The sequence below is a fragment of the Phascolarctos cinereus genome, unplaced genomic scaffold, assembly GCF_003287225.1.
Source record: "Phascolarctos cinereus isolate Bilbo 61053 unplaced genomic scaffold, phaCin_HiC Scaffold_3;HRSCAF=262, whole genome shotgun sequence".
NCBI lineage: Eukaryota > Metazoa > Chordata > Mammalia > Diprotodontia > Phascolarctidae > Phascolarctos > Phascolarctos cinereus.
The window spans coordinates 144,731,773-144,758,150 of NW_027555736.1; the positions used below are offsets into that span (position 1 = coordinate 144,731,773).

The 26,378-nt window shown below is 40.9% G+C and overlaps 1 protein-coding gene across 6 annotated transcripts; it reads right to left on the reverse strand.

Annotated features, from left to right (window-relative positions):
* Nucleotides 1-388: 388 nt before the first annotated feature.
* Nucleotides 389-25,646, reverse strand: PARP16 (poly(ADP-ribose) polymerase family member 16). 6 transcript variants are annotated; one of them, XM_078151212.1, is made up of 7 exons: nt 25,545-25,646; nt 23,339-23,546; nt 9,620-9,757; nt 7,266-7,472; nt 5,278-5,449; nt 2,847-2,988; nt 389-2,075 (listed from the first exon to the last, which is right to left on the reverse strand). In XM_078151212.1, the coding sequence occupies exons 2-7, from the start codon at nt 23,522-23,524 to the stop codon at nt 1,931-1,933; spliced, it is 990 nt and encodes a 329-aa protein (XP_078007338.1). In that variant the 5' UTR covers nt 23,525-23,546; nt 25,545-25,646; the 3' UTR covers nt 389-1,930. The 6 variants fall into 6 exon arrangements, with proteins under 6 accessions (XP_078007338.1, XP_020838938.1, XP_020838889.1 ...); XM_020983279.2 differs by having other exon boundaries at nt 9,677-9,757; nt 23,339-23,564; XM_020983230.2 differs by having other exon boundaries at nt 23,339-23,564; nt 25,545-25,645.
* Nucleotides 25,647-26,378: the final 732 nt, after the last annotated feature.

A 26,378-nucleotide genomic window follows, 5' to 3' on the forward strand; every position in this document is an offset into this window, starting at 1 on the left:
CACACGGACCCCACAAGTGACTCAATCGCCTCCCTTTTTCAACAGTTTTAAACTGGTAACTGGAACAACCCTGTAATTTAGTCTACGATCATCTGATGAAATAACAAAGACTAGAAATCCTAGCCCCGGAGTCATACTTCTCCAGATTCCATACCTCATGGCCATTTCTTACCTCTCTGCTAAAACACTAGATGGGTGAGTCCCTGGGCTTTGCCCAGGGCCACAAAGCCAGTACATGTCAGAGGCAGAACTTTGATCCACAGCTTCCTGCCTCTGGGGCTAGCTCTCTTTCTACTGCACCATATCGCCTGTCACATAATTTGGAAATTTATCTTTATTATTTTTGAATGTTCCAATCCTCAGTGTAAAAATGTTGATAGCAAACAAATAATAGAAAACCAATTTTATTTATTTTTACAGAAAATCACATTTGCTTACATATATAAGTTTGCATACATACATACATATGTCATCATATATGTTTGTATACATAAATATATATATTAAACCACCAACTGGAAAAAAATAGGGCTATGTTTTATTTAAACCAAATTGGATACCTAATAGAAAGCAGGTAATGATAATACATAACAGCAACAAATGGAACTGCTATCCTGGCATCCAAGGGATTCTTCTCCGTGTAAAACAGCACATACAGGTACTGACAAGGAGCATACCAAAAATCAAATGCTCCTCCAAATAAGACATGTGGACGTGTGGCAAATTTAAGAATAAAACATTTATCATTAAAGGCTCTCATTTAGGACGTGTTTGTCCAAATTCCATGGGGCTTATTTGCAGCATGTCAAATCCATCTCGTGAGATGGGCAAGCCCATAGCTGGGTTTCTTTTCTTAAAAACAGTCAAAAGGCTGTGTTGTGTGGACATTGGCCAAATGAATCACTATGTAGAAACATTCACAAAGATGTTGCCCAATTGTCAAGTCATTATTTTTTTAAACATTCAGTTCCTTGATTTAAAAGATGAATATAAGTAAGTAATCTCTTGTGAGGCTCCAATAACATCAAAAACCCTTTCTTTCTCATCCATTCATATCTTCTACAGAATAGGTGCTTCAGAAATGTTTGCTAAATGAATACATGAATGAAAGCATCCTGGGAGGCAGTGGAATGTGGTGGAAGGAACTCTGGATCTAAAGTCAGAGGACATGGGTTCAAAACCTAGCTCTCACACTTGTTGGATCATAGGTAAATCATTGCAACCTTGAGCTTTAGTTGCCTCAACCATAAAATGAAACGGCTGGACTCTCTAAAGCCCCTTCCAGCTATGAATTCTGTAATCTGACAAATTAATAAGTGCACCATTGCTGCAAAAGCCTTTTCTAGATAGTCAAGAAAATGGTTAAAACTACTGAAGTTTTTGTTGTCACATTCAGAAGTCTAAAGCCAAAATTTATAAATCAAAAACAATCCCCCCCCATTTCGTGAGAAACATCATTGTTCCTCTGTAACATTTCAAGTCAAAACAAGCCAACTGCCTGATTTATACCTTACACAACATATTTTTCCACCTTCCAAAGGCATTAGAAAGGAAGGATTTCTGCCAGAGGCAATTGTAAACATATTGCCGAGAGCCTGGACACCTTGTTTTTCAATACAGCAGGCTTCTTCCTTTGGCCGTTGCTAAAAACTCAGCTTCTCAGAACTGCTAAGGACAGAGAGAACAGCAAAGTGATCCTGAAATCTTGAGTGTGACCAACTGACACTGTCCTCCAAAATGTGACCAATTAGGAAGCAAAAAAGTTCTCTAGGAGCATCAGAAGGCCATCAAAATGTCTGGCGTCTTGTAATGTTCCAATCACTGCCCCTCCTTAGCCTCTAGCCCAGAGTCCCAGGTGGAGGTGCAGGAATTAACAGATCAGGAGGTACTAAGGCATATGACAGAGGCTATCCTGCTGAGCCAGGTAAGTTTATCTTTTTGACTCCAATGCTCGATTCCAGTAGTGCAAGAAAGAGGGAGAGTTGCTGACACCTATAATGATCAGCAGCAGCAGGTACAGCAGCATCATGAGAGTGAATCGATGGTTAGAAATCCAGGAGGGCTGGCTTGAGACCCTATGTTTAAAAAAACAAAAAGGGAGGGGGAGAGGGAGATAAAAACCTTTTTTTAATAGCTATTCAGTATTTTTTGGCCAAAAGAATGACTGAGATAAATTCCACTTGCTAAGTGAGCCTCAAGGCTACACTTCTCTGTGCTTCTTCACCCAGAGAAATCTGGGGCGTATTGGCGTTCCCTGGCCCTAGAGCTTCTTTCAACGGTACATTTTCTAAATGTACAAAGACAGCAACAGCAATGACCTCGTTCTTCTCTTACCTTTTTTGACCCATCTTCCCTTAAGCAAACCCCTGGTTTAATTTCTTGAAACAAAAGATATTCTAGCATCTGCCCAGAGAGGAACAATCATCAGGATACTTTACCAACTGCCTCCAGTTTTAAATGCCTACCTACATAAGCTTGAGCCAGGGAAATCATGCTTTGATTCCAAGAAATTGATCACTACTGGAACTGCAGTGGATACCTAGGGTCCCTATGTTTCTGAGCTTTGGGAGAAATAGGAAGAAGGCAAGTATAGGTAGGAGATCACAATAATTTTCTGTGGGAGAAAATCACATGCTTTTAAGCCATTAGATGAAGAGGCCCACCAAGCAGAGTGGAGTCATTAGTGCTTCAAGCAACTCCCAAGTCTTAAATTTCTTCCTACACTGGTTTCTGTCATTGCCCATACCACAGATATTTTGTCGAATAAAATCAATTTGCTGCTAAATGAACTTACAGTTTGTTTGTTTGTTTTTTACCACACCTCAAGCAGTAAATCTTTTTCTTACCTCTTATGTTGTTTCTGAGAATAAACTAACAGATATTTTACGCGTAAAAGTTGGTTGTTGGTAACAACAAAGTATTTAGGTGGGACATCTCCCCCTTCACTATGTTTGGCTCTAGCTCTTTTTCTATCTATTTCTTCTGAATCTGAAAAAGAAGAAAACAATCAAAATGTGAAAAGCCAAAAAAAACTTTATTGAAGACAAGAAATAAGCAGGCATGAACTCAGAAGCCTCGTTAACTTCCACAGTCTCAATATGGTCCAGTAATACCTGAAGATGCCCTTGGTGGGACTTAGAAATAAGCTGTAGGTATGAGTGGGGAGAAGTTAAAAAGCAGGAAGAGTTGAAAGAGAAATGAGAGAGCTAGTTAGACATAAGAAATGATAACAGAGATGGTTTCAGAGAAGCTTCAGAAGACTTGAATGAACGGATGTAGAGTGAAGTGAGAAGAACTAGGAAAACATTCTAACCTATAACAATATTGTAAAGACAAACAATTTTGAACAATGTAAGAACTCTGATTGATACAATGACCAACTAAGAATCCAAAAGACCGATGAAGCATGCTACCTATCTCTTTTTTTGGTTTGTTTTTTGGCTAGGCAATGGGGTTAAGTGACTTGCCTAAGGTCACACAGCTAGTAAGTGTTATGTGTCTGAGGCCGGATTTGAACTCAGGTCCTCCTGAGTCCAGGGCCGGAGCTCTATCCACTGCACCACCTAGTTGCCCTGCTACCCATCTCTTGACAGACAGATCATGGATTCAAAGTATGAAATTAGACATATCTTTTGGACATGGCTAATGTGAGATTTTGTTTTGCTTTGCTATTTGTTATGAGGGTTCTCTCTCTTTCTCTCAAAATGGGGAAGGCACAGATAAGAAGAAGAGAAAACAGATTTTTATTAACTGAAAAATCAAATTAAATTATCAGAGAGAAAGAGAGAGAACGTTATAAGGAAACAGCAAAAGAAAGACATATAGGAACAGTTATGGTTGGGGCCAAAGGAGATAAACAGGTAGGGAGAGGGAAAACAGAAATGGAGATAAGTCAGAAGAGATAGTATGAGCTAAAAATGACAATGATACCATAAACTGCAACTTGATTTATTTATTTATTTATTTTTTTGGCTAGGCAACTGGGGTTAAGCGAGTTGCCCAGGGTTACACAGCTAATAAGTGTCAAGTGTTTGGTCTGAGGCCAGATTTGAACTCAGGTCCTCTTGACTTCAGGGTCGGTGCTCTATCCACTGGGCCACCTAGCTGCCCCGGAAACTTGATTTAAAAGAAGTATTTTCACCACTACCCCAACTGCAATGCTACTGAAAGTTTTGATTTAATCCTATTTATGTCTTCCCAGTATTTAGCACAAGGCCTGGCACCTACTAGGACCTTAATAAATAGTTGTTAATTGATGTCTATAAAACTGACATTTTTATATTACAGCTCAAGGTGATAACTTTCTAGGGTAGCTACTTATTTTCTATCCTTGAAACAATTCCAGCCTACTGACAGCACTGCAAAGCTAAAAGATGATGTGGATGCGTGAGTGTAGAGACTGAAATGGTTGTTTTGATGTTTAACTGTCACAGTTTACAATCTCTCCAAGAATTATAAATGCAACTATTCCGTGCTGTATGGTTTGGGTGAGTATTGTCAGACTTGGGTCTGTTCTTTGGTATGCCAGTTGTTTTAGATTAAGGAAACGGAACAGAAAGCATTTCTGGGTACTCTTTTCTCAACAGACCCAATAGGCTCATTTGCAGAGAAGAGGATGATCACACGTTATCCATTACCGGCTTTGTGAAGCAATTTACGGGCATATTATGGCTATGAAATCTTGGGGGTGAGCAATAACACGGTTCACAAATACTCAGAGTGAGAGGAGATGCAATGGCCCACTTAGTATGGTAGATGACCCAGAGTTTTAAATCCAATCTATCTACCTGACTGTTTTTCTTACAACTGAATTCCTGGACTGAACCTGTTCCCATTGCTGTCTTTGGGACTCTAGAGCTTTTAGGCAGCCTGGCAAGAGAAATCCTGAAGCTTCTCTGCTTCATATACCCACCTTCATACATCAAATTTCACCTATCTTGAGAAGCCTTCCCTGATCTATCCCAAGCAACAATAATCTCTCCTCTGAGCACCTATGACCTTTTGTACTAATTACTTACTGACTAGCTATATTATTGTTTATTTTTTCCCCATGTATTATGTCTTATTTCCTACTGAAGAGGCTCTAAACTCTTCAATGGCAAGGAATATATTATCTTTTTCTTTGTTTCTTTCACCTCACCTAGCACTATATCTTGCACATAGCAAACATCCCATAAACACCTAAAGACTAACTGATATGCCTACTATGGGCTCTCACAGAGTCTGGAGATGGCCCAAAGTCACAGGCCCTAGCTTTGGCCAGTGCTGTCCGCTTACCCTTTTTCTTGGTTTGGCACTTGACATCTGGATGGTCGATGATCTCACACAATGCCACACAACTTAGGATAGGACCCAAGAGGCTGTGCTGCCACCCCATACCATGAGGACTGTAAAGAAGAGCCAGGCTTAAGTCACTGGTAAGGTAGGTCCCTTCACCAAACAAGGATGTCTAGAAGGGCAGAGTCAGATAAAAAAGAGACACACTCAACTGAATCAAAGTCTAAAGGTGGTACAGTTGTAGGACACATTTTTCTCTAAAAGATAATTTTAAGTGGCCTCTCACAAAAACTGTTAAGGCCCACATTTCCTGGCAAAAGAGTAAATTAACAGGATCCCTCTCACAATCATGTAGTTATTATTAAACCTTTTTTTATTATTATTTATAAAAGTCCCATGAAGTTGGTTACCATTAGTGTATGTGTTAAGTCAAGAAAAAGTTCAGAGAAGCTAAATAATGTGCCCACCCCCAAATATACCAAATTAGCAATAAAAGTGGAATTAAAGTGAATGACTTAGCTACTCTGATCAAGACAATGATCCAAGACAATTCCAAAGGACTTATATGAAAAATGCTCTCCATCTCCAAAGAAAGAATGATGGAGTCTCAATGCATATTGAAGCATACTTTTTTTTAACTTTGTTTTTCTTGTTTTTTTTCCCCTTAGTCTGTGTTTTCTTTCACAACATGACTAATATGGAAATATGTTTTGTATGACTGCACATGTGTAACCTATATCAAATTGCCTGCCTTATCAATGAGGGGGAAAGGGAGACAAGGAGGAAGAAAATTTGGAACTCAAAAAATTTTTTAAATCAAATGTCAAAAATTATTTTTACATGTAATTGGAAAAAAATATTTTTAAAAAGAGTGAAATTAATGTCCCTTTATTAGAAATTGACTTTTTGATAGTGTGTTTTTCATGAACCTGAATCTTTTCCATTTGTCCAGTAAAGCTTATAAGAAGAGTTAATTATGCCACTGTTTTAACAATCACATCCTCATTACTGAATTCAGAAGTTTCCCCATCTTTCACGTATCCTAGCCAACATATATTTTTCCTGGCTGATAAAACAAATCTTTTTTTTCCACAACCCTACGGTCACTATTGGGCTAAATCTATAATGGCCACGCCTATCACAGAATTGTAGATTTTTTGCAAGACTGCTGTGCTCCAACACAGCTGTGTCTGATTTGAAAACTTGTGGTACATTTGCCATGAAAATAATGTGACAGATCAGAGCGAGAGACGGGCCTTCCTTTAGGTAAATGTGATAAATGAAAATCCAGGTTTAGACAAAAAACAGGTTACAAGGGGAGTCTTACTTCACCAAAAGGATTTACTTTCAAAGAGTAAGTTCCCTTAGTATGTTTAACTTTACAGGAGCCCAACTATTACGTAAAGCTGGGGCCACCTGGATTTCAGTAGCAAAGCTACAGGCTATGCATTTGAGACTCCAGAGTAAACAAGCTCTTCATCTTCAATCTAAACATGGCAAATTAATTAGGCACAGCAGAGTTCTGGAAAACAGTGCTTCAGACTAGGCATAGAGTATGCTGGGCTGGTCTTATGCAAAATCCTTATGCATACCAGGTAACCTGAGTGGCACTAGAAGGTCTTCTCCCACTCCAGCCCCAACAAAGTAACCAATCTAGCCCACCCATCAGGCTGATCTCTGAAAATCCTCAAAGAACAGTCTTTCATTCCTCACTAAAAGATAAGGCTTAAAATGTGCAAATGCCCCAAGGAGTAGGTAATAAGAGTGATTAAGATTCACCACTGAAAAACAATGTTCTGGCCCTGGGCAGGACAGAGCAAGCCTCCCACCCTAGAAGCAGACAGGTGGTTCCTCTGTGGAAGCAAAAGGGAGCTGGAAATCCAAGATGGCAACAGCCTTGGCACTGGTCAGGGTGGTGTGTCCCTCTCCTTGATGGCCTTGCCATGGTTTTAACCCACCATATTTTCAAATTCCCCTTAAAGCTTTACCTTGTTTAAGTGGCAGTGTAAACCATTATGGAGGATGGAATGGAAGTTTTCCAGGCGGCTCCCATGGAATGCATAGATGAGATCCCTTTCTCCTTTGGTTTCATAAAATTTGGCATCCACTCGACCAGAATACACTATTTCAAACAGAAAGTCAGGTGCAGGGACACTAGTGCCTGAAATTCCCATGAGTTCTTGGATCTTCACATACTTAAAAATATAAAGGAATTTTCAGTGTTATTTGGGAAGCTATCAAAATGTATTACAAAACAAATACTGTCACAACTCCCCTTATTTTAAACTGTATTGGAATTTATACATAAGAACGTGTTTTCATCAAAATAAATACATCAACCTCGAAAAAAAAGAATTAAAAGCTACCATTTCAAGATTTCTTTTCCCTAATTACCCAGTCTGCCAGAAAAAAAATGAACTAAAGAAATGTTAATAACATGTTACAATGTATAGCACTTCTAACTTTCAAAGGATTTTTATTTTTATTACCTCATTTGATCTTCAATACTATTCTCTAAGGTATGGATGATAGGCAATATTGTCTCAATTTGAGAAATGAAGAAACTAAGGCCTAGAGAAATTAAGTCATTTGCCAAAGATCATGACGCCAGATAGCGGCAGAGCCAGGACTAAAACCAAGGTCTCCTAATAACTAGTCCAGTGTTCTTTTCCATTATAGCAGTAGCCAACATTAGAAATATTGTCCAAGTTTCTACTCCAATTGTGAAAGATGCCTGTCTTTCAATAGAGTCTTTGCAACATTTTATATTCTTAAACTAGAATTAATCAAGCACTTTATAATGTTGTGTGAAGAGAAACTTTTGCACCCATTCAAAGCAGCTCTGTGTAGCAGAAGAAATGAGATTACAATCCTTTACATTTATTTCTGTAATACTATTTGATACTAACAAGAGACAGTGTGGTATAAGGGGAAAAGTACTGAATTTGGAGCCAGAAGATTTGGGTGCAAACACTATCTCTGTCGCTTATTATATAGTAGTAATAGATAACTTAACCTTTTGGAGCCTCAGTTTCCTCATCTGTAAAATGAGGGGGTTGATCTAGATGCATCTAAGTGAGAATAAGAACAGCTGGCATTTCTCTACTATGCCCCAGCAGCAACTCTTCTTGAATTCTTCCTCGAACCTCTATTTTGAGGATGTGCCCAGGAGGCTATGCTCACTCCTTTTCTCCTGCCCTGGCTCCACTGTCTCGGGCTCTCTTGACTTCTCCAGCTAGCCTTTCTAGCTCCTTTTCATGTGTTTTCTTTCACCATTAGAATATAAGCTCCTGGAGGGAAGGGATAGTCTTTCTTTTTGCTTCTATTTTTAATCCACTTAGTAAACCCTTAATAAAAGCTTATTTAACTTCACTTACATAGGGCTTCAAGGTTTCCAAAGTGCTTTACATATGTTATCACAACTGAGCAATACAACAACTCTGTGAGGTAGGAACCTGAGGCTCAGAGAAGTACGCTGACTTGTTCATGGTCACCCAGTTAGTAAGTATGGACACAGCCATCAAATTTCAGTCTTCTTAAATGACTCCAAGTTGAACAGAATAACTATACAGTCAACTTAATAAGAACCTACTATGTGCCAGGCACTCTGCTGAGCACTGGTAACACAAAGGTAGAAGGCAATCTGCACTCTCCAGCTGCTCAGAGTCTAATGGAGAAGACAACATTGTAAACAACTACATATATAGAAATAAGCTTTATACAGGATAAATTGGAAATAATCAACAGAGGAAGGCACTAGAATTAAGAGGGATCAGGAAGGATCTCCAACAGAAGGTGAGATTTTAGCTGGGACTTGAAGGAAGCCAAGTCAACCAGGAGGCAGAGACGAGGAGACAAAGCATTCCAGGCATGGGAGGCAGTGAGAGAAAATATCCAGAATTGGGAGATAGAATGTCTCATGTGAGGAGCAGCAACGAAGCCAGTGTCACTAGATCACACAGCACATCATGGGGTGGTATAACACGTAAGAAGACAGGAGAGAGAGGGAGGGGCCCAGTTATAAAGGACTATGGACACCAAACAGAGGATTTTATATTTGATCCTGGAGATGACAGGGAGCCACTGGACTTTACTGAACAGGGGGAAGACATGGTACCTCCCTAAAAGAAGTCTAGAAGACTAAATATAGAGGCAAGGAGTCTAAAATCTTAGTCTTTTAATCCCACCTCTACCACTAAGTAATTGTGTGACATTGCACAAATCCCTTAACCTCTTTAAGGCTCTGTTTCCTTCACCTATAAAATGAAAGAATTGAATGAGGTGATCTTTAAAGGTCCCTTTCAGCTCTAGAAATCCGTCATTCTAAATACTAAAATCTTACCTCTGTTTTCCCTATGCTGTGTAGTGTAAGAATCTTTGATGATAAAATCCAGCTCACCAGATTCCATGCCCTTTTATCTTTGTCATCTGCAGACTGGAGAAGTTCCTTCAGGTTTGGCAGCATACTGGCATCTTCAAGCTAAAGAAAACTGGGGTTATTCTTTTTAAGGAATATAGCTCAGGAAACATGACAACAGGGAGACCTCTAGTGGCAATGAAACAAAATTTCATTTCTCACGTCAAAATTATTTTCCCAAAAGGAATAAAAACCATCAGTAGTTTTCAATGCCTTTTGCTAAGAGGGAGCAGTTGGCTAGGGTCCAAACTCCTTAGCCTGGCATCATAACTCAAATACCTTTCCCATTTTTTTCTCCCACCATTTCCCTAGACCTAGCCTCTACTCTAGACGGAATGCTGTCTCCTACATATATACCTTGTGCTTTTCCAACCCTGTCTTTGCTCAGACTGTCCCCACCTCCTCACTGAAGACCCAATTCTTGCATTCCCTTCCAAGTCAAGCCCAAATTCCACTTCCTCCATGAAGTTTCCTTGGCTACTTCTCACCCCAAGGCCTCAGTGATCTCTTTTCTGAATTCCTTTACATTTATTTCTGTAATACTACTTGATACTAACAGAGACAGTGTGGTATAGAGTGAAAAATACTGAACTTGGAGCCAGAAGGTTTGGGTTCAAATACTACCTCTGTCACTTATTACTACTGGTATAGTAGTAATAAATCACTTGAACTTTTGGAGCCTCAGTTTCCTCATCTGTAAAATGAGGGGGTTGATTAGATAGCATCTAAGGTACCATGACCCTATTATTATCTTCATCACATGTTGTTTTGTATTGTTTAATATTTTTTCTGTTCCTGTTAGTATTCTTTCTCTACCGATATTTTAAATTTCTTGAAATCAGTAACTATATCTTATACCTTTGCATTCCCCTAATACTTTGTCCATACTAAGTGATCAGTAAATATTTACCTATTGATTCTATTCCACTTTTTCAATAAGCTAATTTCATTAAGAATGAAAACTGTAAAAAGGGGTTTTCCTTGGTTCTTAGGTCTCTAATATTGAAAACTATGAACATTTTAGAATTTGTCATTCATTTCTTTCTCCCTATCTTACAGCTCTATTGTGAAGAGTGTCATAATTCTTAAAGTGTTATATAAATATAACATCATTATAATTAAACTTTGGAAACAGGCAATCAACAGCACATGTTTAATAAGCAAAGTTCTATATTAGATTACGTGAGGACAGAAACAGACTGATGAGGGCTGTCCTCTGTCCTTAAGGAATTTACAATCTTTTATTTTATTTTGTTTTCTCCTAGGCAATGGGGTTAAGTGACTTGCCCAGAGTCACACAGCTAGTAAGTGTCAGGTGTCTGAGGCCTGATTTGACCTTAGGTCCTCCTGACTCCAGGGCTAGTGCTCTATCCACTGCACCACCTAGCTGTCCCCGGAATCTACAATCTTAAGACTACAGAATAAACAAAAACTGTATGTGCATACATAAATACATTCTATTCACTCTCTCCAAATATGATTAGTGTTTTTCTGCCTATATGCCTTTGCTCACTTTATTCATCCTCACTTGAAATGCTTACTTCTCTCTCCCCATCTATCCAAATTGTTCTGTCCTTCAAAGCCCTATCCAAATCCCATCTTCTGTGTGAAGAATTCCATAAGCATCCCCCATTGATTTCTCCCTCCCCAGAACTCCTTCAGCCCCTGTTGGTACCACTCATTTCACACTTAGCCTATATTACTTAGTACTGTTAGACATATCTCCCAATTTCATCACAGGCACCTTGAGGAGCCCCTAGACTGCCTTATAATTTTGTACTAACCACAGCATCTAATTAATGTTCTACTTATAGTAGCTATTTGATAAATGACTGAATACTGATCAACACAAAGAGACGAGTGAATCATGAAAACATCATATTGCCAAAACGCCAGTAACAGAAACATAACCAAGTATTCTATCAAATAGACTACAGGTGGGCTTTCAAAGAAGGTGAGGGTTCTGAATAGTTTTGAAAGAAAGGACTTAATGTAATGAAAAAAGTCAGAAGACTCCTATCATCCATCACTCACCATTTCTGTTGCTGTATCCCCTTCAGAATTCAACTTGGGGATCAAAGCCTCACCTCTGACTCTTGTTCTGTGCCTTTCTTGTGCAGGAATAGTTCACAGGCTAGAGTGCAATCTCCTGATCTGTGGTTTTATAATTTGAGGTTTCTAATATTTGTGGTGAGTAGTGAGTGCCATGTAGCTAATGCTTCAGGCTGCAGAAACAAAATTATATACACACTGTCCAGCCCATCCATCTTGTTTATATCTTGTAGTTCCCAATGTGTGTCAGCCAGTACATGAGTTAGTATTTCAGTTAACCATTTGTAGTCTTGTCCTGGATTAATTCAATCAAGACAATGTACCAATAGAAGATGCATTAAATCCCTCCTTAACATCTTGCAGTTTGGTCCCTAGATGAAGGCTTTCTCCACCTCCCAAAGTTAAAATATATTCATCACAGGATCTCTAGAACAAGAATAGGGAAGTCTCCAATATATGAAGGCAAGCAAATTTTAAATACATATGAGACTGTTCCCTTTAATATAAAAGTTTGGTTGCATTTAGATCTATCCTGTTTTACCCTCTGGCTAGCCAGATTTTCCTTATCCACTACAGGTCTATTAAGTTAAACAAATATTTACTAAAGGCCTACTGTGTGTATGGAACTATAAAATATTATGTAAGGTGCTCAGTTCCCACCCCTTCTGAAACTTACAATTCAGTAGGGAGATAAGACACGTACACAAATAACTACATGCTGTGTAGGAATGTGACAAATGACATAATTAACGTACAAAGAACTCTTCGAGTTCAGAAAAAAGGAGCAATTCTACCAGGAGGTGGCATGGGATGGGGAGAGAAAAATAAGGGAAAACTTCATGAGAAGACGGCATTTAAGTTCAGCTCTAAAAGGCCAGTCAGATTTTACTATGTGAAGATAGAGCTGAAAGGAGTCTTTTTTTAATAGTATATTTCAAGAAGGATGTAAAACCAGTAAGGAAGGTATTTTGGGGGCATTAGGACCTTCTGACACCCCACAATAATAAATATATGAAAATAACATATTGCCATGGGAAATATTTCTAGTGCTAACTGGATAGACTGCTAGGTTCACAACATATAATTTTTTTTAAAGAGCAGATGACTGTAAGAACAGGGAAATTGTTTCAATTCCCCTGTATGATAGTATAGTCACACCACAAATCACATGGCAGGTAGATGCATGCCTAAGTATAAGGCAATACTGAAACAGAGAGATGGTATGTGCAATGGTTCTGAGACACACGAATGGTATGTCAGAGGCAGCAAAAGGCAGACAGCAAAGTAAGGCATAAAGTTGTGGTACAAAGGATAATACCGGCTGTTAAAGGCTATCTAGAGATGGGAGAGGGTGCCACTGAACACATTCTAGGCACTGTGCTAACTCTGAAGGGAATGCAAAAGGCAATCTAAGCACTTCCAATCTAGTTAAGCATAACTCACACAAAAAATTAATTACCTCTACCAGATTTAAGTCATAATTCAAGACAGTAATAGATATCACAAGGGATTTATATAATCAACTGTAAAATTAATCATGTGAACAATAAGAGAACTTTAGAAAGATAAATCATTTTAGGAAGAGAAGACCATAAAGAATGTGCTTTGACCTGGATCTTGAAGGATGGATAGTTTTTACTGACTAAGACAATGGGGGAGGACATTTGAGGCAGGGCTGGATTTGGGGTCAGGAAGATCTAAGTTCAAATCCCACCTAAGACAATTACTAGTTAAATGACCAGAACTTCTCTGAGTCTCAGCCCTATAAAATGAGGATAATAATGGCACTTACTTCCAAGGGTTATTCTGTTTTATCTGGCTCCTTACTACTTCCTCTCTGCACCACCACCACTATTCCCCATCCATACCACCAAACTTTTTGAAAAAGACAACTTTATCAAATGTCCCCATCCCCCCCCCACCAAACTCTTGTGATAAGATTGTTGCCCTAACTATTCTGCTAAAACTGTTCTCTTTAAAGATACCAAATCCAATAGCCTTTTTAAAGACCTCATCCTCCTTGCCTTCTCCACAGGTTTTGACTATAGATCACAGCCTCTCCTCCTAATACTCCCTTTCCTTGGCTTCACAGATAACCTGGCTCTTTCCTGGTTCTCCTACCTCTCTAACTTACTCATTCTCTGGTTCCTCATTCTCTTCTTGATCCCTTAATACAGGAAATTTGAGGAAGAAGATTAAATTCAGGGGTTGTTGGGACATTCAACTGGAAACACCTGTGACAGATCAAAACTGGAGACATAGATTTGATGATCATATATCTATGCCTAGCTTAAAAGCAAATACAGCATGTAAAAATTACAGTTTACCAAAATTAGAGATGATTCATTTTACAAAAGTTGGATTTACCACACTATTCAAGTAGATGAATACTAGACGGAAATGAATACGAATGCAGACGTACAAATGATCAAAGACTGAATCTTGAAGAGGTACTAAAGGCTAATAGGTCAGAGAAAAAGAGAAGATGGTAATAGAGGAAGAAATGCCATTCCAAGAACCAAAAAATCAAGGGTTTCCTCCAAGATCTGAAAGAAACAAGAAAAGAGGGTACCACCATAAAGCAAAACCCTAAATGACCATGATGGTCAAAACAAAGTCTCCAAATCACAGAACTCTAGATTTGAAAGAGAGCATTTAGTTTGGCAGTTCTTAAGCTTTTTTTTGTTTCTTGGACCTTTTTAGTAGTCTGCTGAAGTCTATGCACTCCTCAGGACAATGTTATTAAATGCATAAAAAAGGATATATAATTACAAAGGAAATCAGCTATATCCAAGTATAATTAAAATTTTTTAAAATAAGCTCACAGACTCCAAGTTAAGAATTCCTGATCAAGTCCAATTCCCTCATTTTAGAATTAAAAATGCCAAGGTTCAGAGAGAAGCAATTTTGAAACTTTTCCAAGGTCACACAGGTGGCACAGCCAAGATCAGAACTCATATCATTTGACTCCTAATACAGTCCTCTTTCCGATATAACAATTTTGTGGTATAACTGCCAACTAAATTAGAAAAAAAAAATTTTGATTTGGGAATTTGCTGCTGTACGGCCCACTCTAGAGACACCAGGAGACCGAGCTCCTCTCTCTGTCAAGTACACTGGCTGAAGGACCTTGGCTCTGTCCTTCAGTTACTCAAATCTGAAAAACGAACAGCATGTTCTCATTGTCCCTCATAAGAAAGTTAAGAGGATGTGTGGGACAACATAGAGTATGAAACGCCTGGAAATTTTCAAAAGTAGCTCAAGCTAATAAAACCACAGTGAGCTCTGTAACATATAGCAATCCTCTGATCAGCATCTCGAAAAAATACTTCCATTTCCTAAAAAGTCACTGAAAACAGCTACAATAACTAAAAAAAAAATTCATTGTAAAAAAAGGTAAATTACGGATCTGAAAGCAGAGGCTATGGACTCAGTTCATGGAAAGGAAGAAACAGGACAAAAAACAAGAATATGTCCAATTCAATTAGATTCTGCAAGTATTTGCAGCAAAGTGTAGTATACCAACTCCTTTCAGTACCCTAGGTCTGATCAGTTATGGTGGAGTACAGCACTCCATTGTATAGTTCCAAACTGCACCACTCTCTCAACAGCAGGATGAACTCTTCCAAAGGTAAGTGTGAAGCCCTGAAGGCTGTGTCCCCATTTTTTATGTCTTCTCAGCAAAGGCTGGAAGAACCAGTCATCCAAGAACAAAAGAGGTGGGGAGGCCTGCTCCAATGCAATGGAATTTACATCCCTGGAAGGCACTCTGGAAGCCCCACATACAGTTTCACTTTCACATGCTAGAGTCCTAGCTCCCTGAAAGTCAAATTGCCTTCACCTCTTCTGTGGCATCATGGCATATGGGATCTATAGGGCAGAGCATGAGTATCTGGGATGTATTCTTTCCCTGGAGTCACTCTAGGTAAATTTTAAAACTGTATATTAAACTACTGAATTCCAAAATTAAAAGTACCCAAACTTCTCAACCTTATGGAATAGAAAAGCACTTACCAAGTGATGAGGGCCAGTTGAGTTGTGGTGGGACGTCTCTAAAGAATTTCAAAAACTCAGGCAGACTGCAAGCCAGTTAGAAAGACTGAACAACAACATCAAGAAGGTAGTGGACTACAGGCTGTTAGGTGTGGTGTTCAGGACCCTGAGATACTGCCAGCAGAGGCAGAGAGCTAGGAGTCAAAATCCAGCTGACAGCGAACATCCTGCACCTCTGTTGGCTGAGGAAGGGAACAGTCTGTGGCCCCAGGCACGTTGGTCTGTTTTCCTGCCACCCAATGGCAGGATGGGCTATGGAAGTGGCTGGTCCAGGTCATCTAGAGTCCCTATATTGTTCTGCCACCATTCTTGTCTACCTTAAGACTGTCATCTTCTCCCCAAAAATCCCCAACACAAACTGGGCAATGCTGATGGAGCTTATTCTCTGTTCTACAATCCTAAACTGAGTCTCAACCAATTAAGAAGCCTCCTGATTTTACCAATGGTGTTTTAGGTGTTCTGCCTGCATTCCTACTTAATTGCTTAGCTAATTACAAATTTTCCTTCTGACCAAATTGAGGATAGGAAATAAAGAACTATCACACACAATTATAGGTTGCCCTGTCTCTCAAAAAATAGAATAATATAATCTGCCATGTAGTTCACCTCTCGATTCCACCCAAAAAAACTGCTTTCCTTACAAACTTACCATGCTGCTCTCTCATAGGCCAGGAAAATAACCCATTCTTTGTAGATTATTTTTATCAGGAATACTGGAAAAATAGGGTCCCTACATTCAATGTGAGGCTGAACTAAATGATATCTAAAAGCCTCCCTATCAGCTCTTAAGAGTCTAAAATAGTGCTAATCATTAATACTATTATACTTGTCCATTTTGATTTGATCCATACAGAAAAAGTGACATCCTAGCGGATGTCTAGAGAAAGGATAATGACAAAAGTTAGAGAAAGGTCAAAAACTGGGGAAAAAAAATACTCTTCCAAGGACCCAGAGGGTGAAACTAGAGTAAACTAGGCATAAATTACAATACCCACACCATGGGCAGTGTGTTGGACTGGGTAGTCAGGAAGGCCTGAATTCCAACCCTATCTCTGCTATTTACTAGCTGTGTGACAAAGGGCAAGACATTTCACTTTTCTGAGCTTCAGTCTCTTACTTACCTACAAAAGGAGGATAGTAACTTAAGTACCTACAAGTTGCTGAGAACTTCATATTGAAAATATGTAAAGTACTTTTCAGACTTTAAAATGTCAGTTATTGGGGAAGCTAGATGGCGCAGTGGATAGAGCACCAGAGCCCTGGAGTCAGGAGGACCTGAGTTCAGATCTGACCTCAGGCACGTGACACTTACTAGCTGTGTGAGCCTGGGCAAGTCACTTAACCCAACTCCCACCCCCTCCAAAAAAAATGTTAGTTATTATTATTATTATTATTATTATTATCCAAAACCTCAGGACCAAAAGGGCTTTGGACCAAGTGGGAACAAGGATAAGTTACGTCTAGAAAGGCCCATTTGATACTCTGAAACTTGAAATCTGTGCCTTCCCTCAAGGTGATTCTCCACTCTTAACCCAAGTCAAATTAACTGAATAACATGAACTGTATCTACAACCCTGCAATTATATGTAATCTGTATCCTAAAAGTCCCCCACATTGTAGTATGTGGCTTACCTGTGTACTTGTGTGTGCTGAACAAGGACCAGGTGGGATTTCAATGCAGTTCCACCTAAAAGTCACAGTCTTTTGCTATGAGAATTCTCCCCACTAGGAAGAGGACCTAGCGTGAGTGGCAGGCAATAAAGGGGATACAAAGATTCACCAACAGATGAGATATAGTCTTGGACCACATATATCCCAGGTACTTATAAACATCTGCAATGTAACACTACAGCAAAGCATATTTAGAATGATATTCTTAAGAAACTACAAGACTGGGGGGCAGAGCCAAGATGGCAGAGTGAAAGCAGTGACTTGCTTGAGTTCTCCTCCAAATCCCTCCAAATACTCATAAAAAATGGCTCTAAACAAATTCTGAAGCAGCAGAACCCACAAAAAGACAGAGTGAAACAAATTTCCAGCCCAACACAACCTGGATGATTGATCAGAAAGGTGTATCGTGCCAGGCTGGGAGCACAGTGCAGTGCAGCGTGGGCATGCAGGCTGCAGCAAACCTGGAGCAGGCCTCAGAGGACTGAATCTCGGGCAGCTGAGGAGGTTTCCAGACTCCTCAATCCACCAATGCCAAAGACAAATTAGAAGGTCAGTGGGAAAAGTCTGTTTCTGTCTGTGCCTGAGAAAGGAAGGCAGGGTTTCAGCTCCATTCCCCAAGAGTGTGGCCCTGTGGTGGGGCAGCTGCTTCCCAAGCTTCCGGCCCACAGACTGAGGGGGAATCCAGTGGCTGATCAGACAGGGATCGCAGGGATCTCTCTGCCACTGCCGAGGCAGGAATCTCTTGCTTTGCCTGTGTTTGGATCTGGGCCACAGTTCTGGGCAGCGGTGCTGGGGTGAGGAGGAACGCTGGCTTGGTGGAGCTTGTAGTGGTTGTGGAGAGGAGCCCCTCATCACAGTTACAGGACAGAAAGGAGTACTTGTAGTCGCAGGCCAGGAAAGGAGTAAACACCTTGCCCCTTATCATACCACCTTGGAAGAACTGAAAATTTACAGGTCCCTACAAGCATCTCTGAAAACAGCTGTACAAACCTCCGAAGCTTGGGACAGTACATTCTCCACATTGGAAACAGATTCGTACCTTAACAAAGAGTTTAAAACTCAAGTAATTGGCCGGGATCATGAGCAAGCAGCGCAAAAAGAGTCAGACATATTATCTTACTTGGTGAAAAAGAAGACCAAAATATACAACCAGAAGAAGACAACAAAGTCAAAGCCCCTACATCCAAAGCCTCCAAGAAAAATATGAATTGGTCCCAGGCCATGGAAGAGCTCAAAAACGATTTTGAGAAGCAAGTTAGAGAAGTAGAGGAAAAACTGAGAGTGATGCTAAAGGAGACCCAAAAAAATACTGAAGAAAATAACACCTTAAAAAATAGCCTAACCCAAATGGCAAAAGAGGTCCAAAAAGCCAATGAGGAGAAAAATGCCCCAAAAAGAAAAATTGGCCAAATGGAAAAGGAAGTCCAAAAGCTTACTGAAGAAAATACTTCCTTAAAAATTAGAATAGAGCAATTGGAAGATAGTGACTTTATGAGAAATCACGACACAGTAGAACAAATCCAAAAGAATGAAAAATTAGAAAACAATGTGAAATATCTCATTGGAAAAACAACTGACCTGGAAAATAGATCCAGGAGAGAGAATTTAAAAATTATTGGACTATCTGAAAGCCATGATCAAAAAAAGAGCCTAGACATCATCTTTCAAGAAATTATCAAGGAAAACTGCCCTGATATAGTAGAACCAGAGGGCAAAATAGAAATTGAAAGAATCCACAGATCTCCTCCTGAAAGAGATCCCCAAAGGAAAACTCCTAGGAATATTGTAGCCAAATTCCAGAGTTCCCAGGTCAAGGAGAAAATATTACAAGCTGCCAGAAGGAAACAGTTCAAGTACTGTGGAAACACAATCAGGATAACACAAGATTTAGCAGCTTCTACATTAAAGGACCACAGGGCATGGAATATAATATTCTGGAGGGCAAAGGAGATAGGATTACAACCAAGAATCACCTACCCAGCAAAACTGAGTATAATCCTTCAGGGGAAAAAATGGTCATTCAGTGAAATAGAGGACTTTCAAGCATTCTTGATGAAAAGACCAGAGCTGAATAGAAAATTTGACTTTCAAATACAGGACTCAAGTGGAACATGAAGAGGTAAACAGGAAAGAGAAATCATAAGAGACTTATTAAGATTGAACTGTTTACATTCCTGCATGGAAAGATGATATTTATAACTCATGAGACCTTTGTCAGTATCAGGGTAGTTGGAGGAAAAAAATTATATGTATGTATATGTAGATAGATAGATAGGGCACAGGGTGAGCTGAAGATTAAGGGGTCATATCTGGAGAATAAAATTAAGGGATGAGAGAGGATTATACTCGGAGAAGAAGAAAGGGAGAGGTAGAATGGGGTAAATTATCTCACAAAAAAAACAAAAGAAAAGTCTCTTACAGTGGAAGGGGAAACAGGGGAAGGTGAGAGGGAATGAGTGAATCTTATTCTCATAGGATTTGGCTTAAGGAGGGAATAACATACACATTCAATTGGGTATGGAAATCTGTCTTACCCTACAGGAAAATAGGGGGAAGGAGACAAGAGAGCAGGGGGATGATAGAGAGGAGGGCAGATTGGGAAAGGGGTTAATCAGAAGTAAATACTTCTGAGGAGAGACAGGGTCAAAAGAAAGAATAGAATAAATGGGAGGGCAGGATAGGATTAAGGGAAATAGAGTTAGTTTTTCACAACATGTCTACTATGGATATGTTTTGCATAACTGCACATGTACAACTTATATTGAGTTGCTTGCCTTTTCAATGAGGGTGGGTGGGGAGGGAGGAAGAGAGAAAATGTGAAACCTAAAGTTTTAAAAACATATGTTTAAAAAAATGTTTTCACATGCTACTGGGAAATAAGAAACACAGAAGACGGGGTACAGAAGTCTATCCTGCCCTACAGGAAAATAGAAGGGGAAGGGGATAAGAGAAGGGGAGAGAGATAGAAGAGAGGACAGAGTAGGGGAAGGGATATTCAGAATGCATGACATCTTGGGGTGGGGGAAGGGGGGAGATGGGGTGAAAATTTGGAACTCAAAAACTTGTGGAAGGGAATGTTGAAAACTAAAAATAAATAAATTTATATTAAAATTTCAAAAAAAAAAGAAAACTCTTGGGAACATTGTAGACAAAATTCAGAACTTTGCCCATAGTTGGTGCTTAATAAATGCTTTTTCATTTATTCATTCAAAAAAAAAAAGAAACTACCAGACTCTGCAATGCCTTGATAGCTGACGTTTATACTGTACCTTTAATGACTATAAACTGCTTTACATACACTATTTTATTTGAACTTCACAATAACCCTGAGGTAGATAATATGGGTATTATATCCTTATAGATGAGAAAGTTGAGGCCCAGAGATTGGCCAAGGTCAATCAAATTAACAAGTATTTATTAAGTATCTCCTGTGTGTTAGGCCCTATGTTAAGTACTGGGGATACAGATACAATGAATGAAACAATCCCTACTCAAAAAGAGCTTACAATCTAATGGGAGAAATACCAAGAGATAGTGTGCCAAAAGTCTTGGTGCAATGTTAAGCATTCATAATTTCATAAGTATAAATGCTACAAACATAAAAAAACCCATCATTTGAAAGTTTAATCATTTTAATTTATTTTATATTTAGTTTTGTAGATTCTGAATAATGTTTAAGCTTTTACACCACGGGGCACCCGGTTATCATGCACTGCATATATGACTATTTCTATACGACATATTCTCTGACTGGTAGACTAGTAGAAGAGGTCCTTTTGCTTGGTCACCGTGGTCACTTGGTCTACCTCCATTAGACTTTTTCTTGTGGGGAAATGTCAGAATTGTTGTATATGCATCAAAACCTTGTTCTTTGGATGTTCTTAAGACTAGAATTACAAATTCAATCCTTTCAGTCACTGAACAGCAGTTGATAAAAATGTTTACAAAGTTAGAAAATCAACTTGAGCAATGAACAGCATAAATGGTGGTTATGCACAATTTTTATATGAAACATATTCAACATTTTAAATAATCAACCTTTCAAAAAATTCTGTAAATACTTTTAAAGTTATTAAAGCTTAAAACTGCATTAAGACTTTTGGGCCACCCTATAAACTTATTTAAAATAAATGTAAGGAGAATAAATACAAATATAACACAAAGTAGTCCAAACAAGATCACTTAAAAGGGATCACTAACTAGCAGCTGGAGGATCAGGAAAAGCTTCATGTGGTACTTGAGCCGTGTCTTGAAGGCTGTGAGGAGGAAATACATTCCACGAATAGGGAACAGAATATGTGCAGGCCTCAAGATGCACACAGTTAGTATAAGAGGCAGGATACAAACACAGGACTATCTACTTTGTCATACTACCTTCTAAATCATCAAAGAAAGATTATGTTAAATGTGACTTTCATTCTTGTAAACTGGTAATGCAAGTATAGTCATTTTCTATTCATCACAATAGCTGATTAAGCAGAACTTCTTACTCCACGACTAACCTAGAAACATTTGCTGTACCATGTTGTTTTTTTTAATTCTCTACTAGGTAATTTGCAGTATGTAATGTGTCATTAACAACCTAAAACATCTAAGTATGTGCTGTAATAGTGGATCTTGAGGAGAAAATATATTTATCTCATGAAAATTATCCAATGAGAGCATGGGTCTGGAATAGAAATTTGGTGGCCAGATTATTTACTGATGGGACCTGGAGTAATAAACACATCTGCCTCTTTCACCTTCCACAGCCTGCCAGGGCAACTGGACTTGATCCACAGCCCAGGTACAGAAGCAAACAGAATATAACAGCTTTGAACTTTCCTCAGAAAAGAGGATAACAGAAGCTGAAAATGGTAAAAGTTGGATAGACTGTGGGAAGACAGGCACATTAATAAACTGTTGATAGACCTGTGAATTGCTCTAACCTCTCTGGAAAACTATTCAGAATTATAAAAAAGTCACTAAACTGTACATACCCTTTGATCTAGTGATACTACTTCTAGACATACACCCCAAGGAAGTCAAGTCAGACCAAGGAAAAGTCCTATACACAACAACTTACAGAAGCACTTTTTGTATCAGCAAACAACCGATCAACAAGTATTTATTATGAGACTGCTTTGCGTCTAGGATATAAAAACAAAAGAAATGAAACAGTCCCTGCTTTCAAGCAGCTCACATTCTATTCAGGTAGACAACATGTACATATATAAGTAACTATTATATACAGAATATAAAAGAAAAATACAAGATAGTTTACAGAGAGAGGGCACCAGTATTTGGGTAGAAGACAAGTGGAAGGTCAGTAATTGGAAAATAACTAAATAAATTGTAATATATGAATATAATAGATTGTATTCATGTGGTGTTATAAGAAATTATGACTACAAAGAATTCAGAGAATTGCTAAGACTTGTATGAACCAATATAAATCAAAGCAAGCAGACACAATAATTTTACATGGTGATCACAAAGGGAAAACAACACTGAAAAACTTAAGAACGATGATTAATGAGGTAACTGTGCCTCCAGCCTTTTGACAAGTAGCTTCACTGGATCACTGATTTAGAGCTTGAAGGGATCCCAGAAGCCACCTAGTCCACCCCCCTCATTTTATGGTTGTGGAACATGAGGCCTAGGGAAGTTAAGTAATGGGCTCAAGATTACACAGGAACTAAACAGAATAGGTGTAGAATGAGACATAGGTTTTCAGACATGGTAGATGAGTTTGTTTTGCTTGGCTGCTTATTTGTTAAAAGGGAGAGTTCTATAGAGGGAGGGAAGTAACAGTAATGTTTAAAAAGAATTAAATAAATACAACACTTAAAAAGAAAAAAATGAGACAAATGGTTGAGAAGAACTCACCAGGGCCTCAAAGTCTTTGTTGTCCTGGCTAACATAGGAGGCTGGGAATGGCCTCAGTACAGAGTCCCGCTTGTAGCTCTGCAGGGCAGAGGCAAAGAAGCTGCACTGGAGATCTGCTGCCAGCACATCCCTCTGGGCTGCTTCCCGTGCTGCTTCCCTGGCCGCCTCCAGGCTGAAGGGCTGCATCCCCTCGGCAGAGATGGAGGCACTGTGGGGAGATGGAATCCTAGATGGGGATGAGGGTATGGTGGGGCAGAAAATGGGAATCCTAAGAGGTGGGTTCAGGGGAGTGGAGGTAAGAAGCAAAGCTAAAAATGAGGCATTTGTATACCCTAGGGAAGGCTTCCCAAACTACTCACTGGACACTTTGAGCTTTCACATGACTTATTACAAAATTAATGCACCTGTGCCACAAAGAACAGAAATATTTGGCATTTATAAAAATAACTATCAATATTAAAAGTGTCCTCTCTCATGTCCCTTTCCCCTCCTGCCCCTTCTAGGTGGTTGCTTACCTTGCCTACCCTGGTCCTGCTTCTAACAAGAAGTACTCAGAGAAAGCAAAAGGGAGAGATCAGTAGACAAAGAATGAGCCTCTGTAAATCAGGGGAAGGTGAAACCAAGAAGGCAGGATGGAAGGGGGTATGTGAGATAAAAGGTCAAAGGTACCTCTCGGGGCAGGAAGTGTCCATCTCTTCTAAACCAAGAATCAGTACATCAGATGTGAGAAAGCTGTTTCTCTTCCACCCCCCCCATCCCAATTTGTCAATAAGGTAAAAACATCTAAAAATCCAGGACAGAATGTGAGAGGGGGTGAATCTCAGATGGAAAGGGATGAAGCAGAAGTTTGAGGATATCTCAGTTCAGTAAGGGGGGTTGGGCTGGAGTAATAAGTAGGTAAAGAAGGAAAAGGGTCACTTCAAAAGGGAAGGAATAAAAAAATCAAGAGGCCTTAGAGATACCCCCCAGGGCAGTGACCAGTCACTTGGACAGAAGAACATGAGGTGGTGTCCCGTCCCCACTGGGGCATTGGATGGAGGAGTATAGATGGATGGACAAAGTCAGGGAAGCTGCGGGTAGGTGAAAGTCCATGCTGTGAGAACCAGGCAGAATGAAGCAAAGGATCAAGAAGGCAGCTCTAGGTACCTGGATGGAAAAGTGTGTATGGGATCACCATTGAGACAGCTGGGATTGGGAGAGTACTGGGGGATAGAGGGGGACACCAAGGCCTGGAGATCAAAGTGTCAGGAAGGCAGCCCAACAGACCTGAATTGGGGAGTGGGAGTGAGGTACATCGTGTGAACCCCACTGAGGGTGCTGAGACGGGGGAATTTATAAGGCTGGTGGAGGGGGTGAATGGGAGGAGCCAAAAGACAAGAATGTGAGCAACCAAGGGTCAGAAAGGGAGCTCAAGGCAGCCGGATGGAGGTTTAATGTGTGGGATCCCCACTGGGAGTGCTAGGACGGGAAGTGCACGGGGAGGGGGGAGGGCAAAGGGCAGGGAGGCAGATACGACTGAAGGGCGGGCTGGACAGACATCTAGGGGAGAGAGCCCCACTGGGGGCGGGTGGACAAAGGGCAGGGGCCGAGGGAGCACTTTGTGAGGAAGGCAGCTCGGCGCTCCCGGATGGGGGGTGTATGTGGGGGATCCCCACCCGGAGGGCAGTCAGTGCAGGGCCCTGCCGCTAGGGGGAGCCTTCCCCAGGGGCCGCCCGCCGCCCCCCAGCTGTCAGGACCTATGGGCCGGAGAGACAAGGGAGAACGGTGATTTCCCCAAACCCGTTAGCGCCCCCTCCTCGCCAGCCGCCACACCTCCGCCTAGGGCCCGCGCGTTCTACCGGCTCTCCGCCCGGCCGGGCCCGCCCGGCGGGGCCAGCGAGCTCAGCCGCCGAGCCGCCGAGCCGCCCGGCCCGCCCCGACACGCCGCCGCCACTGCCGCCCAGCAGCTACTACTACTGCTACAGCTGCCGCCGCCGCCGCCGAGGCCCCACGATGAGGCTGCCCACCACCCCGCCTGCGCAGGCGTGCGCGCGCAGAGCCCATCAGCGCCCACCCGGCCCAGCCGGCTCGAGCTCTCCGGCTTCCCCTCCCCTCCCCACCCACGTCCTTCCGAGACCCGGGTCAACCCCGGCCCCGCCCCCACCCGAAGATCACTTATTAGGCGCCTGCCGGAGGTAGGAACCGCCTCTGACCTTTTGGCACTTACATTCTGGGAAAAGAAATGAAACCCACAGGGTGTATCCAAGGACGTTTAAGCTGCACTAAGACTTTTGGGACACCTTGTCTCTCCTGCCTAAGTAAACACAAACCAGTGGGGGGCGGGGCAGAGAGCTGAGGGGGCGGAGGGAGGGCGGGGAATCAGGAAAGGCTTCCTGTAGGAGGTGGCGCCCAAGCAGAGCCGGACTGGCTGAGACGAAGCAGAGGGCGTGGCTGCCGGGCGTGGAGAACTACCCGTGCCTAGGGGAGGGATTAACCCAGCCAGGGACAGGCCGGGGCCGAAAGCACGCCCAGTGAGGTTCCTGGAGTCCTCGGGTTCTGCCACTTTTTGCATCCCCAGCCCTTATCGCAGTTTACTGACTTGAATCCATGCCCCACTCAGATCTGTCCCCTTGCACCAGGAACTGCCCTTCTCTCCCCTCCCCCAAAGTATCGTTGTGGTTGTCTTAAAAATCAGAATAATTCCGTGGCATACACAGCTCACCACCACCACCACCCCCACGTTCACACGTAGACATACACATACACACAGCCCGAGTTCACCACCAACCATCTTTTTTCCTTACAGAGATTTGAGGTAATTTGTCAAACATTTATCAAGCCCGTGCTATGTGCGTGATTGTACCGGTCCTAGAGACAGAAGAACAAAGCAAACAGACCTGGCCTTCCAGGAGCATACATTCCATTGACGGAATACCACCTGAACAGAAGTAACTAAATGCAAAGTCTCTTTTGTACCGTAATACAGAACATCATTTTGCCATTTAGGTAGTAGGGCCCTTTAAGCCATGGAAAGCAAAAGTTGGTGCTTAATCTTGCCCCA

Excerpts from the sequence above, each read along its gene's own strand:
- PARP16 (XM_020983230.2), bottom strand. Across the intron at positions 5,450-7,265 it reads TACACTGCCACTTAAACAAG|ACATCCTTGTTTGGTGAAGG; the intron begins GTAAAGCTTTAA and ends CTGCCCTTCTAG. Across the intron at positions 2,989-5,277 it reads GTGCCAAACCAAGAAAAAGG|ATTCAGAAGAAATAGATAGA; the intron begins GTAAGCGGACAG and ends CTTCTTTTTCAG.